The 15,908-nt window shown below is 43.7% G+C and overlaps 1 protein-coding gene and 1 pseudogene across 1 annotated transcript; both read right to left on the bottom strand.

Annotated features, from left to right (window-relative positions):
* Positions 1-554: 554 nt before the first annotated feature.
* On the bottom strand, positions 555-2,202 carry LOC123131256 (aspartic proteinase oryzasin-1-like). Its single transcript, XM_044550975.1, has 3 exons — positions 2,071-2,202; positions 1,426-1,514; positions 555-764 (listed from the first exon to the last, which is right to left on the bottom strand). The coding sequence occupies exons 1-3, from the start codon at positions 2,164-2,166 to the stop codon at positions 680-682; spliced, it is 270 nt and encodes an 89-aa protein (XP_044406910.1). The 5' UTR covers positions 2,167-2,202; the 3' UTR covers positions 555-679.
* A 70-nt stretch (positions 2,203-2,272) lies between these two features.
* LOC123129785 (aspartic proteinase oryzasin-1-like) lies at positions 2,273-5,855 on the bottom strand (annotated as a pseudogene).
* Between the last annotated feature and the right edge of the window lie 10,053 nt (positions 5,856-15,908).

The following is a 15,908-nucleotide window of genomic DNA, read 5'->3' on the forward strand; positions in this document are numbered from 1 at the left end:
CCAATATTCATAGAATATTCCCCAAAATAGTGGTTGTGCCTGTACGCCAAAGAGTGTCGGATGAGAGTAGCCACTCTCCGTTCTGCATGATAGCCTCACACAGTGTGTTCTTCTGGCTTGTTACCTACCCATCTCTTTTTTCTCTCACTGACATGTGGCAACAGTAGTGGGAGATCAACATGCGGGCGGCCGTGACCGGAACTAAGCCAATGACATGCGACAACCTAGGTAGGTCCTTCCCTCCCCCTCTCTCTGCATCCACCCTCTCGGTGGCGGAAGATCGAGATGTAGGGCAACAATGACTGGCTCCAGGGTGCCTGGCGGCGTAGGCAAGATGGGGCGGCAACCTGAGCAGTAGGGTAGCGTCGGCCTAACGACAACCAGGGGCGCCGACCCAAGTGCATAGGGGTGGTCTCGCATTTGAGTTTTATTTGTGATGCAAGTTCATGTTGCCTCAGTTTTCAGTTTAAAATCCACCTTAGTAAGAGTAGTAATACCGGAGGCATGCACACCTTGTTGGGACAGTTAATAGTAACCATGTCTATATGGAATCATTACTATATCTTGGCCAAATCAAAATATACACACTTATTAATCTCAGACCACACATGCCTTATGAAGCATCTATGAGCATGAAATTGGCCTGAAAAGCCAGATCCTCTGCAGCTCATCCGGTTATCTATGCCGCCTTCGCGAAGCCAACCTTCATTTTACCATAGTCAAAGATAGTGTGATAGGCTCCCATGAATATATCACCCAAGATCCTGCCATAAAAAGTTCTGGTTGTTAGAGTTGAGAGGCGCAAGTTCCACGAGTCCCAGTATTTGGAATGTTTGTAACAAAACAAAAGACTAGATATAATCAAATAAGTCTCATAAATTCCTAAAAGTTTGAATGTTTGTCAGAGTTGAGAGGCGCAAGTTCCACGAGTCCCACGACATCATGTTGATAATCAGATTTCCCTAGATGAGCTACATCATGTTTAGGTGGATGAGAATGTCATTTTATCGGAATAATTCTTGGTACACGCATAGCAGTTAGTTGTGGTCATGGGTGTTGCTACAGAAGGTGCAACGCTGGGCTGATGGAGCTTGTCACTAAGAACATCGAGTGTATTACCAACAAGTTTATGTCTCGGTTTGCATGGAGTGTCAATGTTAGGCTTCCTAGTATTGAGAGTAATCTTGGATGTCATAGTACACTCTACTTATGTTGGCTAGTATTGTTGGCTTCTTTCCCACTTTCGAGTGAGATCATTGTTTGGCGACTTTCTAATATATGATGTAGTAATGAAAGGTTCCATTATCCAACAAAACTAACACAATTGTATGATGAAACTTAAGTTCTACACTTGAAAAGGATTAACATCGATCTTATCTATATATAGGAAAAAGCTATGAGAACATAAGACATGCATAATTTTACCAGATAGGACCACGGGGAGGAGGAATGTCCATAGCTACGAATCCACTTATGCACTTAGTAGCATCTCCCTCGCCAATCTTCAGGATGTACTAAACAATGTAAATAGTGTGGAGCCATATTAGTTTACTATAATAGAAGGAGAGTGCAAGAAATATATAAATCTGAATGCATGAGATCGATTTTCTTCAAGCACTTATAATTATTCCCAGAAGCAAGGAATCTAATATGCATACTTTGCCCTCATTTAGTTCCACTATGATCTCTATATTTTGTTTCCTTCCAGTTGTACCGCCTCCGGTTGCACTAAATAACCAAAGTTTTAACTATGTGTACAGTACTAAACCTTGTGTCATACCATTCCTTTGACCAAATATACATTTATAGAAAGAGGGGGGGGGGGGGGCACGAAGCATACAATACTACAAATACCTAATGAAATTTCTAGAGTAAATAGGTGGCCTAAGAAAATTAAGGAGAAAACCAACATTATGGACCTAGGAGTAAAGTATCAAAAAGGTAGTGGGAAAAAAGAACATCTAAAATCTTCAATATAATGGCACTTAATAAAGTGGTGGACTTGGTAGCTATTCTGAATCAAATTCAAACCAAAAACACGAAGGTAGTAATCATAGAGAAAATCAATACTTGCTCTGGTGTGAGTGCAAACTTTTTGCCGCCGATGGAGAAGGCGACGTCAGGCATGGATGCAAGTCTTTTGCAGTCCACTGATGATTCTCCCATAGGGCTAGGGATATAGCCACATAGCTACAAGGTAAGATAATTTAGCAAAGTTTGTACAACTCAAATGTGTTATGGTAGTACATTAATACGGTATGTTTTCTATCTCTTATACCAATGAGAGATCCCATGTTTGATCCTATGCAAGTTGGTTCTTTGCCCACATAACAGCCATCTCACAAACATGGCACATGGCATCACTCGATCTCCCGGTTTCATCATCTACCACAGTCCGAATACCAAAGCTGCCATTACGTTGTAGGAGGAAACAATGTCAACCATCAAGACATAAGTAAACCAATGTGAAAGGTAAAATGGCATAAAACTAACTTCATGAACGCCAACATTTCTACCAACAAGATATTATATTTATTCTGTGCTAGATAACAAAATATTTTTGGTGGAATTTTGGATGGAATTTGGTAGGTTGCAAAATTTGGAAATTGTGGCGCAGGAGTTGGGTATAATTTCAAAACTCATTCAAAAATATATTTTTAACACAAAAAGTCCTTGTAGTCATCGAATTGTTTGACATTGTTGTTTCTGGTCTTAATGTAAAACCACACGTCCTTGGTTATAGAAGATATATTTGACAAAAATTTAAGCGTCTGATATTAAATTTGCCTTTTTTGGAAATTGCATAGCCTTGTACTACCAATGGTATCATTCACAATGAAGTGACCACTAATTTAAAAATAACTTTACATGTAAACATTGAATCTCTATACCAATGTAGAAGGCGAAACTTGTTTTTAATGAATCAATACGAACCATCTAAGAAGATTGGTCGAATGGATGAGAAAATAACTTGAAATCTTGCACTCTATAATTACTCATGAATTGCTCTCTTACTTCCACAAGTACACTTTTAATATTATAAAATAATTTTCCGTTACATCTCCTTGATGTATCAGTTACATCATTTTTAGGTTGATTTTAAGATTTGCCTTGTTGTGCACGGTACTCTAGCCTACCCCAACTTGGTTTTTTGAACCTGTAAACAGTAGGAGAGGTTAAAGGCTTTGTTGTTGTTCACGAGTTCACAACTCTTACCTTACACCTTGAGTTCCACTATGAGTGCATAGACCAACAGAAGGACATATTTTTCTTGGGTCGATCTGCATCATAGACCCACACAAAATAATTTTATAATCCCAATATATGACTAATCAAATAAGAAAGAAGCCTTTGGAAATATGCAAACCTCATTTAGCAATAGATCTAAGATCCGTTGCCCGTACTAAGAAGCAACTTCCTTGCACTCTTGGCTGAAAATCCCAGGTGCACCAATCTTTTCATTTATCTGAGTAATAATTGCCTGCATATTTCATTGTTGATTTGGTTGTATAAGACACACAAATATTGAACTAAAAATAGAATATGCACCCTCCCTAGTAGAAACTATGAAGCATTGATAATTATATTGCATGTGTTATGATTCAAGTGGTCTATCGGGCTCTATTTCACTAACATTCACATTATGTAATGTACCTATTGGTGCATATTTACTTTGTAAAAGTTATTATTTTCCAAATTTATTCGGGAGTTTATATGCATTATGCTTCAGTTTGCTTTAGTGCTTACCCTTCAAGTGTAGTCATCAAAAGTTTAATAAAAAAGCTATAAATTAAATCTATCATAGGATGCATCTTTACTTGTAGCAATACACATTTTCTATGGCAAAAAGTAGAACTTATGCCAAAATTTTGGGGCAAGGATCGTCAAAATTGGTTTACTAGAAATGTTGATTATTCAATTTTATATAGCAATCAATGACCAAATGATGTAGAGCCTTTTTCCTTGCTTATGTATATAAAGATAAACAGAGCTCCAAGACATACAGTGGGACCAACAAGCAACGAAGTTCCCGAATCTGCTATAGCTGCACAGCGAGATGTACATAATCCTAATACATAGATAGCATAAGTAAAATGGTTGTAAACACTTTTTATTTGTATAAAAATATAGTAATCACAATAGTAGGCATTGTTATTTTTTCGGCAAGTTGGTACCTGTGGACTTTCCTCCAATCAATACATCACCCATATCAAACTGCAACAAGTGACACACAAAACAAAAATCAACAAGTGAGTCAAAACTTCTCCTCAACAATTAGTTTCCACTTCTTGAATGTTAAAACTACTCAACTAACTGAAAGAGACTATGTTCTTCCTTGTGATGATTAGGATCAATTCCTCCAAACACAATTTCTCCCCCCTGCCCTTCGCCAGCATGCCGTTTGAACCAGAACGAGAAAACAGGGCTACCAACCAGATGTTGGCTAACCATGTTGTACCTTTAAATATTCTTGTGATGTCAGTGATAATGGATATGGTCATATGCTTCACATTTGAGGGTGCCAATTCCATGATATTTTACATTTTTGCAATATGGCATCAAACAAATTAGGAGAACCCTCAGTGCAATATCTAGATCTTAATAACACACCATGCATACGGCAAGCATATAAGTAATGAAATATTGATTAATATCCAATGTTGATACCATATATTACCAAACAAAGCTATAACTGGGATATTCATACAAATAGCTTTGCTCACCAGACAGGTTCAACACCGTCCCTGGCGATTTCTTTAAATCCAAGACCGAGAATGCCATCGAACTTCCTAAACATGAAAGTAATACTTGGTTCCCTGGTAGCTTCGATGAAATCCTAACAGAGTACCATAATAAAATTAGTATACTCTGAAATGGGATGCACATGATAGAGGGTTAGAGAACATAAAGAAGTGTGCACTTCTTGGCATAAACCTGATTTTTTACAACTACACCACCAACTTGCACATTGTCCTGGCTAAGATAGCCAGAAATTGCACCGGTTCCGTAACGAAGTGCGACCCTTTTTCCTGCCAAGAGGGGAAATGAAAATTAGATTCATGAAAATAGAGTTAGGGTCTGGTGGCTCCAGCTTTTTTTTTTTGGATTTGGCTCGAGCTTTAATAATACTATAAAAGACGTCTACCTAATGCCCAACTGAAGGAAATACATGCATGGCAACGTGTTAGGATAGCATCATGTTATCCTTATCTCTTAATGATATCAAGAATATGCTTGATTTATACATTATGCTTCCCATATATACTGCAAAAACGTCTTACATTTAGGAAGAGGATGTAATAATTATTTCACTGTATAAAAGAGGAAGGCGCAAGACACAAACCGTTCTTCTTGTACGTGGCGGACTTGCTGGCCTTGTAGCTCGCGTGCAGATAGCATCCAATCTGCAGCAAGGATTCACAAAAAAACGCACTCTCCAAATCACTATCGTAAGTATAACCAAAATGTGTAAGACCCATCCCAAATCGGAGCAAGCCAACAACACTACGCACCGAGAGGAAGCACTTGGAGGAGGGCACCCAGAAGTCGGCGCTGCCCGTGTCGAAGATGACGGTGAAGTTCTGCGGCGGCGTCCCGACGCCGACCTCGCCGTAGTACTGCGCGTTAAGGTGGTTCTTCAGCGCCACGACGTGGCCCTTTGCACCTTTTGTGAGCGCGGCGTCGGCATTGTAGACGAGGACGTGCCGCCACGCGAGGAGGCGCTGGGCGTCCTCTCCGGCAACGACGGGGCCGTCCTCGTCCACCGGCCGCTTCGTCAGCGCCATGCGGACCAGGCCCTCCACGGGACCGGCGAGGAGGGCGTGGAGGAGCACGCAGGACAGTGTTAGAACAAATCATCTTATCGTTGTAATCTCAACCTCTTCCTTTATCTCCTATTGTATTCAAACTCTTGTACTCATCCTTGTACGCCAAGGCAAGTCCTTCGGCCCTATCAATATATATACGCACGCGGCTCCCCTCGTGGGAGTAGGAACGCTTCATACTTTTACATGGTCATCAGAGCCCCTCTTTCATACATCTAGCCACAAACCAGAAACAAAACTCTAGATCATACCCGCGATCGCCGTCATGGCCTCCTCAGCCGGTGTCACCCTGAACCTTGGTTCACCTCCATCAGAAAAGCTTGCGAGAGGGAATTTCATCCTCTGGAAGACGCAAGTTCTCCCAGCCCTGCGAGGAGCGCAGGTTACTGGGCTTCTGGACAACTCCGACGCCGCTCTGCCCAAGACGGTGGAGGTCACAAAGGCGGACAAAACCACGGCCCAAGAGCCGAATCCTCTGTATGGAACTTGGATCGCCAAAGATCAACAGATTCTGCCATATCTACTCAACTCCATGTCTCCTGAGATCCTTGCGCAGGTCGTCGGGAGGGACTCCACCTTCGAGCTCTGGACAACAATCAACAACCTCTTCGCCTCACAATCGCAGTCTCGGATCACCAACCTAAGGATTGCGATCACCAACACCAAGAAAGGCACTATGTCTAGTTCAGCATACATGGCGAAGATGAAGAGCCACGGGGATGAACTAGCTGCTGCTGGCCGCCCCGTCTCTGATCCGGAGATGGTGGACTACATACTTGCAGGATTGGACCGCGACTACGACTCCATGGTGGCGGCGATCGGCGCTGCCAAGAACAGCATCACCGCCGATGATCTCTTTGCTCAGATCTATGCCTTTGATCAAAGGATGGAGATGTTGGGCGACTCGTCTTCAGGCGGGTTTCATACATCCGCTAATGCAGTCTACAGAGGCCGTGGCTCGTCCCGCAACAGATCCTGTCGCGGGCGAGGAGGAAGGGGGCGCGTCCGTAGTGGTGACCGCGGTGACCGTGGTGATCGCTAGCCTTCTCCTCCAATGGCAGCGGCGGCTTCAGAGGACGCCCTCGGCAACAGCAACAACAGCAGGTGCGTGAGCAGCATGACTTCCCAGAGTGTCAGATATGTCTCAAGCATCATCCAGGGGGTGCATGCGTCTGCTAGTGGCGCTACGAAGAGAATGATCAAGAAGAAAAGGAGGCGCATGCAGTCTCCTATGGAGTTGACACGAATTGGTATGCCGACAGTGCAGCAACAAATCATATCACGGGTGAACTTGACAAGTTAACCATGCGGGAGAAGTACAACGGAGGTGACCAAATTCGCACGGCAAGCGGTTCTGGTATGAATATTACACATATTGGTAGTTCAATCGTTAAAAACCCCATGAAAAATTTGCACTTGAAAGATGTCTTGCATGTTCCATAAACTTCCAAAAATCTTGTTTCCGTTCATCGTTTCACTCTTGATAACAATGTTCTCATAGAATTATATCCTTATTTTTTCTTGGTTAAGGACTTGGCAACAAGGAGAATAATTCTTAGAGGACGGTGCGTGGGAGGTCTCTACCCACTCATATTATCATCATCTTCATGGTCAGATAAACAAGCAAATATTGTCACCAAGCCTTCTTCATCAAGGTGGCACAGTCGTTTGGGTCATCCATCTTCAGTCATAGTTAAATATATTCTTAGCAAAAATAAACTCTCTTATGAGCCTAGTCTTAGTGTTGAGTCAATTTGTGATCCGTGTCAACAAGCTAAAAGTCATCAATTGCCTTACCCTATTTCTATTAGTGTATCTACTTCTCCATTACAACTCAACTTCTCAGATGTATGGGGACCAACCCCTACTTCAGTTGGGAGATTTTCCTACAATGTAAGCTTCATTGATGATCATAGTAAATTTACTTGGATTTATTTTGTTGAAAAAAAGAACCGATGTATTCCAAGTCTTTATCAATTTTCAAAACCTTGTTGAATGCAAACTGAACTCCAAAATCATTGCTATGCAAACCGACTGGGGTGGTGAGTATGAGAAGTTGAACTCTTTTTTTCAAAAGCTTGGCATCTCACATCATGTCTCTTGTCCTCATGCTCACCAACAGAATGGCTCTGCTGAGAGAAAACATCGTCACATTGTTGATATGGGACTAGCACTGCTAGCAAATGCATCCATGCCACTTAAGTTCTGGGATGAAGCCTTTTTAACTGCCACATACCTCATCAATTTGCTTCCAAGCAAAGTTATCAAACTTGACACACCTATTACACGTCTCCTTGGTGTTACACCCAACTACACATCACTCCGTGTTTTTGGGTGCGCATGTTGGCCCAATCTCAGACCCTACAACACACGAAAACTTGCTTTCCGCTCTAAAAGATGTGTCTTCTTAGGCTATAGCCCTATGCATAAAGGGGTTAGATGTCTTGATGTTCCTACTCGTAGGGTCTACATATCTAGAGATGTTGTTTTTGATGAGTCTGTGTTCCCTTTTGCATCACTTCATCTCAATGTCGGTGCCCTCCTTCGCAAAGAAATTCTTCTTCTTCCTACGCATCTTCAGACTTTTGATCGTGGGGGCGATGATTGTACTAACCAATGTGATGATATTCCTACTAGTACTGCTCCTACTCTTATGCCTGTGCAGGTCCCTAGAGAAAACAGAGCTCAAAATGATCAAAATCTCGAAAATCCAGCTCAAAATGATCTTATATTTCATGTTGAAGAAGGAGACGAGCCGGACACGGACAACGAGGACGACCCGGCAGCGCCTGGTACGCCTGCACGCGCGCAGTCCTTGGATCGCGCGATCGAATCCCCCTTGGATCGCGCTCCCACCAGCAGCGGCTTCGGCTCCCGGTCCAGCCAATCCCGTGGTGCCGCATCGTCGACAGGTGGGGACAGCAGCGGGACCGCATCTTCCTCGCCCCGCGTGAGCATGCAGCCGCTGTCGGGCTGCGGATCCGCTGTGCCGCGCCGCGCGGTTACTTCCCGTGTGCCTGCAGGAGCGGCGGCCACACCGGTGGCCACATGATCTCCTGTGCTGACTGCGCCAGATTCTTCTGCATCAGCGCCTGATTCTCCCGGATCGGCTGTGGCAAGTGCACCTGCGGTTCAATCTATGGCTTCTCCAAGAGTCAAGACTAGACTACAAAAAGGTATACGAAATCCAAAGATAAGAACGGATGGAACTATACCATATGGCATGTTGTGTATTTCAGGAGAGCCAACAACTGTGAGTAGTGCACTTGATGATCCCAAGTGGAAGAAGGCAATGGATGAGGAATATTCTGCACTAATGAGAAACAAACTTGGCATCTTGTACCAAACCAGAAAGGTAAAAATATAATTGATTGCAAATGGGTATACAGAATCAAAAAGAAGGCAGATGGCTCCATTGACAGGTATAAGGCACGTTTGGTTGCAAAGGGCTTCAAGCAACGTTATGGCATTGATTATGAGGACACCTTTAGTCCCATTGTGAAAGCTGCAACTATCAGACTTGTGCTAGCTATTGCTGTTTCCAGAGGATGGAGCCTAAGACAGTTAGATGTACAGAATGCATTTTTGCATGGTGTTCTGGAAGAGGAAGTGTTCATGAGACAGCCACCTGGGTATGAAAGTAAGAAATTTCCACATTTTGTTTGCAAGCTTGATAAAGCACTCTATGGCTTGAAACAAGCACCTAGTGCATGGTATTCCAGACTGAGCTTACAATTGAAATTTCTTGGCTTCATTGCTTCAAAGGCTGATACATCCTTGTTTATTTATAACAATGCAGGAGTGGTTATTTTCTTGCTTATATATGTTGATGATATCATAGTTGCAAGTTCTTCACAAAATGCCACTAATGCTCTTCTGCATGACTTAAGTTCAGAGTTTGTCTTAAAGGACCTAGGTGATTTGCACTTCTTTCTAGGTATTGAAGTCAAGAAAACTCAAGATGGCATTATGTTAAAACAGGAGAAATACATCACTGAACTTCTGTCTCGTATGGGAATGAAAAATTGTAAGCCAGTACCTACACCCTTGTCTTCTTCAGAAAAACTTTCAGCATATGAAGGAGAGCCACTTCAAGAGGAAGAAAGTACAAGGTATAGGAGTACCGTGGGAGCATTGCAATATTTAACTCTCACACGTCCGGATATCTCATTTGCTGTCAACAAGGTTTGTCAATATCTACATGCACCTACTTCTGCACATTGGACAGCCGTCAAGAGGATTGTAAGATATGTAAAGCATACTATGGGAATAGGACTTCATTTCAAAAGTTCTAATTCCACTCTTGTGAGCGCATTCTCTTATGCTGACTGGGCAGGATGTAGTGATGACAGAAGATCAATTGGAGGTTTTGCAATATTCTTTGATTCCAATCTTATTTCTTGGAGTGCCAGAAAACAAGCCACCGTGCCACGTTGAAGCACAGAGGCTGAGTATAAATCCTTGGCTAATGCAACTGCTGAAGTTATTTGGGTTGAATTACTTCTTGAAGTGTTGGGAGTCAAAAATAATCGTATCTCATGCTTATGGTGTGATAATTTGGATGCAACATACTTGTCTGCAAACCCAGTATTCCATGCAAGGACAAAGCACATAGAAATTGATTTTCACTTTGTGCGAGAGAGGGTTGCCGCAAAAAAACTTGAGATACGGTTTATTCCCTCCAAGGATCAAGTGGCGGATGGTTTCACCAAGGCACTACCAACACGATCATTTGATGAGTTCAAGAGCAATCTTAATTTAGGATAGTTGAGATTAAGGGAGGGTGTTAGAACAAATCATCTTATCGTTGTAATCTCAACCTCTTTCTATATCTCCTATTGTATTCAAACTCTTGTACTCATCCTTGTACGCCAAGACAAGTCCTTTGGCCCTATCAATATATATACGCACACGGCTCCCCTCGTGGGAGTAGGAACGCTTCATACTTTTACAGACAGGAGCATGAGGTGCCCGGCGGCTGCCATGGTTGTTGGCAAGCAGGATCGAGAGAGAAGTCACCACAGTTGACAGTAGTGTCCGGCCGGGGAAGGAGCTTGAGAAGAACGGATCGTCCAGGGGCTCGATCGATTTATATAATCGCCCTCACCATTGGATCAGGACGCCACGGGTGCTTTGGCGTACCAGAATATGTCGCGGGTGAATGCCACGGTTGTGTTCACGCAAGAAAAAGGCTTTGTAGTTTGTACCATTCGCCCGATGAAACCAAAGGTAGATTGTTTGTTCGTGGAATGTTGCTGCTGTACGCCATGGATCACAAACGTGACAAGACACATAAGATGATAAGGACCAGTTGTTGTGCAAAAGCACAAAGCTAGAGCAACAACAACAAAAATATAACAACAAAGGTATTGTGGTTGATCGCGCCTTCAGCTTTGTTTTTGGAGATGGGATCAAGAGTGCTTCACTTATCACGCCTCGATCGTACGTGGCCGCCCTTTTGCCACTTCAGTTTCAGTCCGAGCCGGCCGTGTGATGCTCCATGCAGATCTTGAGGTGCTTCCGGTGCACGGCTGACGGACGTATATAGAAAAATCTAAGATAAGTAATTGGAACCGGAGAGCATGGGCTAATCAGAACCAGAGAGCATGGTTTTTTCTACCTAATTAATCAGAAAAGGTGACTGGGCTTTTTGATTTTCTTGGACGCACGGCTAAGGAGGGACAAAAAGTATCTTTATGCTATGTTGTGCCAAAATTAGCAAAAAAAACTATCTCATGCAGCCCTGAGCATGCGTATACCATGATTTTCGATTGTCACCCGATCTCCACTACTCCATAGGGAAGTGCTACTAAACCAGGCGGCGGAGCTTCGAGCATCCAGACCCGCGCATGGTGTAGTTTTGGCTTGTTTGGTACTCGTATAGCTGGAGTTTTTTATTCTCTCTGACGCACACTAAGGAGGGAGGAAAAGCATCTTTATCTCACATTATGCCAAAATTGGCAACAAATTTTTTTCTTGGCCTCTTTCTTTTGGAACGTAGACGCTAGTCGCGTCCGGCTTTAAATTAATAAAGCCACAAAGGCAGCATCCAAGGGTTGCACAACACACATCACACAGCAGACTCAAAAGGCCACATCAGCCACGCACAACACATTACAAAGTTCTTAAGGTAGGACCCGACCCACTCTAACTCAAAAGCTAGACCCCAAAAGGAAACAGAAGACGCTTCAATTCGCTTGCCGCAGTCTTGGGATACTTGTAGCGATCTGTTCCATTATGCTCCTCATAAGGTCGACATCACATTGTTTCCCCAGCGGCGCCCAGCTCTGTAAAAATAAATGGCATTTGAAAATAACGTCAGTCGGATTAGCCGGAAACTTATGTTCCATAGTCATCTTGTTACGCACTGTCCAAAGGGACCAAAGCAATGCACCCACGCAAGTCCACACAATCCTGGCTTTGGCACCCCTCTGCACGTGCAATATAGTTAACAGCTCAGTCCCCGATCTAGGATTCCAATTCTGTTGGAATACCTGGCGCACCGCGCTCCAGGCAAAACGAGCCAGTGCGCATTGGAACATGGCATGGTTCGCATCCTCCAGCGACTCACATACCACACACGTCCCGTCCGAGGGCCCGTTGCGTTTAGCTACGTTATCAGCCGTCGGTAACCTATTGCGGAACAATTGCCAAAGGAAAATCTTAATCTTTAGCGGCACCCTAGCCTTCCAAAGGTTCCTAGCAATATCTACAGCGGGACCCTCCGTCAACCTATTGTACAGGGACTTCACCGAGAATTTACGAGACGCCGCCAGGTCCCAAGAGACCACATCCTCATCCATATTCAAAGTAGTGTGTCCCACTTGTGCCTGAAGCAAGTCCCAACTTGCTATTTCCGCCGCGTTCAGCTGTCTCAGAAAGTGAATTGTAGGTGGCGTCGAGCGTAAAGCGTCTCCCACCAAAATTAGCGGGTCCGCCGCCACCTGGTATAACAGCGGGAACTCCTGCCAAAGCGGCCTGTCACCCAACCAACGATCCAACCAGAACCTGGTAGACCTGCCGCTATTCACCTCGAATGTCGCCCCTAGCGAGAAGGCCGGCCTAACCGCCTGGAGCCCATTCCAAAACAGCGAGCCCGATACCTTGGCAGTGAACACATTCCCGTCCGGGAAGTATTTTGCCCGAAGGAGGTCCGCCCATAGACCGCCTTCATTAGAAGCTAATTTCCACCACCATTTGGTAAGCAAGGCCACATTCATAAGTTTGGAATTAGTGATCCCTAACCCACCATACTTCTTAGGACGGCACACCGCTGCCCATTTCAACATATGGTATTTCTTTTTAAGCCCCGCTCCCTCCCAAAAGAATTTGGATCGCGGGGTATCAAACTTCCCATGCACCCCATCTGCCAACAAGAACATGCCCATCGTAAACAGAGGGAGGGAGGACAAACTAGAGTTGGTGAGAATCAATCTAGCCGCAGAAGACATAAAACGTCCCCGCCACGGACTAACCCTATTGGCGACTTCACCATACAACGGTTCCCATTCAGAGATGGCAAGCTTTTTATGTGAGATCGGGAGCCCCAGGTACTTAATTGGAAAACTCCCTAGTTTACAATTAAGGAGGTTAGCTATCTTGGCCCGATCGTGTTGGTCCATTCCCATTATAAAAACCTCACTTTTGAGGAAATTAATCTTGAGCCCCGACAGCATTTCAAAGGCGAGGAGGAGCAACTTGATAGTTGCAATGCTGTGTTCATCGGGTTGAAACAACAGCATCGTATCATCCGCGTATTGCAGATGCGTCACCCCCCTGGAATGAGGTGTGGCACTAAGCCTTTCACATGACCCGCCCCTCGAGCCCTTGCCACCATCGCAGCAAGCGCGTCGGCCACGAAATTAAATATCAAAGGGGAGCTAGGGTCTCCCAGCCGGAGTCCCCTTTTGTTTCGAAAGAATTTGCCCATCTCCCCATTGATCGACACCGTTGTTTGCCCACAACTAATCAGGTGCATAATCCTATGAACAAAGCCTGCATCAAAACCCTTTTTGAGCAGCACCTCCCGCACGAACTCCCAGTTCACGCGGTCGTAGGCTTTCTCCAAATCTAGCTTGAGCAGAACCCCTTGCTCTTTTGTTCGTTTTAGCTCATGCACGATCTCCGCGAGTGCAAAATATCCCCTTGAGAGAATTGCAGTGAAAAGGGAAGCAAGCCCAATTGCAGTCTCATCAGATCATAACCCATCGGCCAATATCGAGCCTCGTGACCCCGTCTGTGTTGAAGTTACTGCACTCAACCAATGAATGAACGAGTGAGAGGGTCATGCATGTAGCACTGATGTGCTATCTGTCATCTAGCCCTAAAGCAAAACATAATCCTTTCGATAGAACCTTTCTTTTACTGCCTTTTGATCCGGCAGGCCAGAGGTTTGGTGGATGCAGCAATGTCGACCACTGATGTAGTTTTGTTAATGCTTAGAAGTAATTCTGTTCATTTAGATGTAGCTTAAACATATTTTTGGATTTAACTGTGCAGCGTCATGGCGAAGCCTAATAATAGTAAAAAGATGGTTCAATGAGGAAGGATAAAGGCACGGTCTCTAGGTACAACAAAAGTGTGTGAAAAGTTGTAACTAAAGAAGATGACCGTAGAGAGTAAATGAGGAAGTCCATCAAGGCGAGAAAACGAGGAAGCTGTCGATATATGGCAGACTTACCAGTAACTGAATTTCCTGTAGTTAGTTTTCCGTGGTTGAACCATTGCCTTCTTTTTTCCTGTGTGTGTTGTATGAATTTTGACTTCACTCTTTTGTGAGTCTTCATTGCAGAAAACTAAACCAGTAAACAGGGAGTTGCAAAAACAAGTATAACATCAAATAGATATAATGTTGTAAGTTCTATACACCACAAACCTGTTGCTAAACATGACCTACAGTTTCTGGTGTTCAAAAATCGAGTCATCTATCAAAATTTACAGTTCAAACAAGTTTTAGACCCTGTTTGGAAGCGTGGTATTGGAGGAAGCATGGATGGAAATTTGTAATACACATGCAAGAAAAATAACTAGGCTGAGCTATGCAAAATACAGTTGGAGTATCACTCAATATATAGGTTGAGAAAAGTCATACACTTGAGAAAGAAGAAAGCCTAGGTTTGTTTATGGTGCATGAATGCATGATAGCAGTTTGTACTGCGACACAGTAGTAGTATCTTTGCATATGTTCTATCTGTAGCCCAAATGGTCAATATGTTTTCTAGCTATTCCATCTTAGATTTGTGTATTTCCCTAAATAATTTAATCTTCTAATATTTTCTTTTTCATATGCAGACATGAGTTGCTGACCGGATATGTTGTATTTGACTCTTTGTAGGCATAGATATGCCAATGTGAGATTTAGCATTACAAATTAAACTTCATATTTGTAGTGCATTGTGTTACAACTGAGAGTCTGAACAACATGAACAGGATGTTGACCGCACATTCTTTGATCTCTCATTGCAGTCAGCCAAGGGTGCGGCATCTTGGGGTGGGAGAGAATAGTAGGCTTGAGCGGCAGCAGGTGGCGCCCACCGCTACATGTCAGTCTGCCCAATGGCGATGCAACCAGAACCAGCATGCATAGGCGCGTGATGCCGTCCAATACAGTGGCCGCTCTTCCACACACTCTGGATGCCGTCATGGCTTCCCTGAAGGTGCTGCTTGCCCCTCCTTTTTAAGCATGAGTCCATCCAAGCCCGCGCCCTCTTCTGGTGGAACCGCCGGCAGTGGATGAGCAACCACCTGAAGGTTGATCCTCTTTGGTCATGACTGTCAGCAAGTGCATGATTATTAGTGCGATAAATATCTTCTATAAAATGTATTGAATCAGGATTAACTTCTGATTTCCATACCACATCCCTGTTTTGAATGATGAAGGTGCTTGTAATGATGGTAACCTGATATAGTGATCACGGGGAACATAATTGACATGAGATAATTTTTAGTGAACTATGATCTGGTTGTCTCATCTTAAAACAAAAAAGTTGCAACGCAGAAACATGTACAACTTGTAAGAGGCGGCCAAGCAATACTGTTGATTTTTCACATATACAACTGAGTCAATTCTGAAACTTGTGGTAA

This window comes from Triticum aestivum, chromosome 6A, assembly GCF_018294505.1.
Source record: "Triticum aestivum cultivar Chinese Spring chromosome 6A, IWGSC CS RefSeq v2.1, whole genome shotgun sequence".
In the NCBI taxonomy this organism is placed as follows: domain Eukaryota; kingdom Viridiplantae; phylum Streptophyta; class Magnoliopsida; order Poales; family Poaceae; genus Triticum; species Triticum aestivum.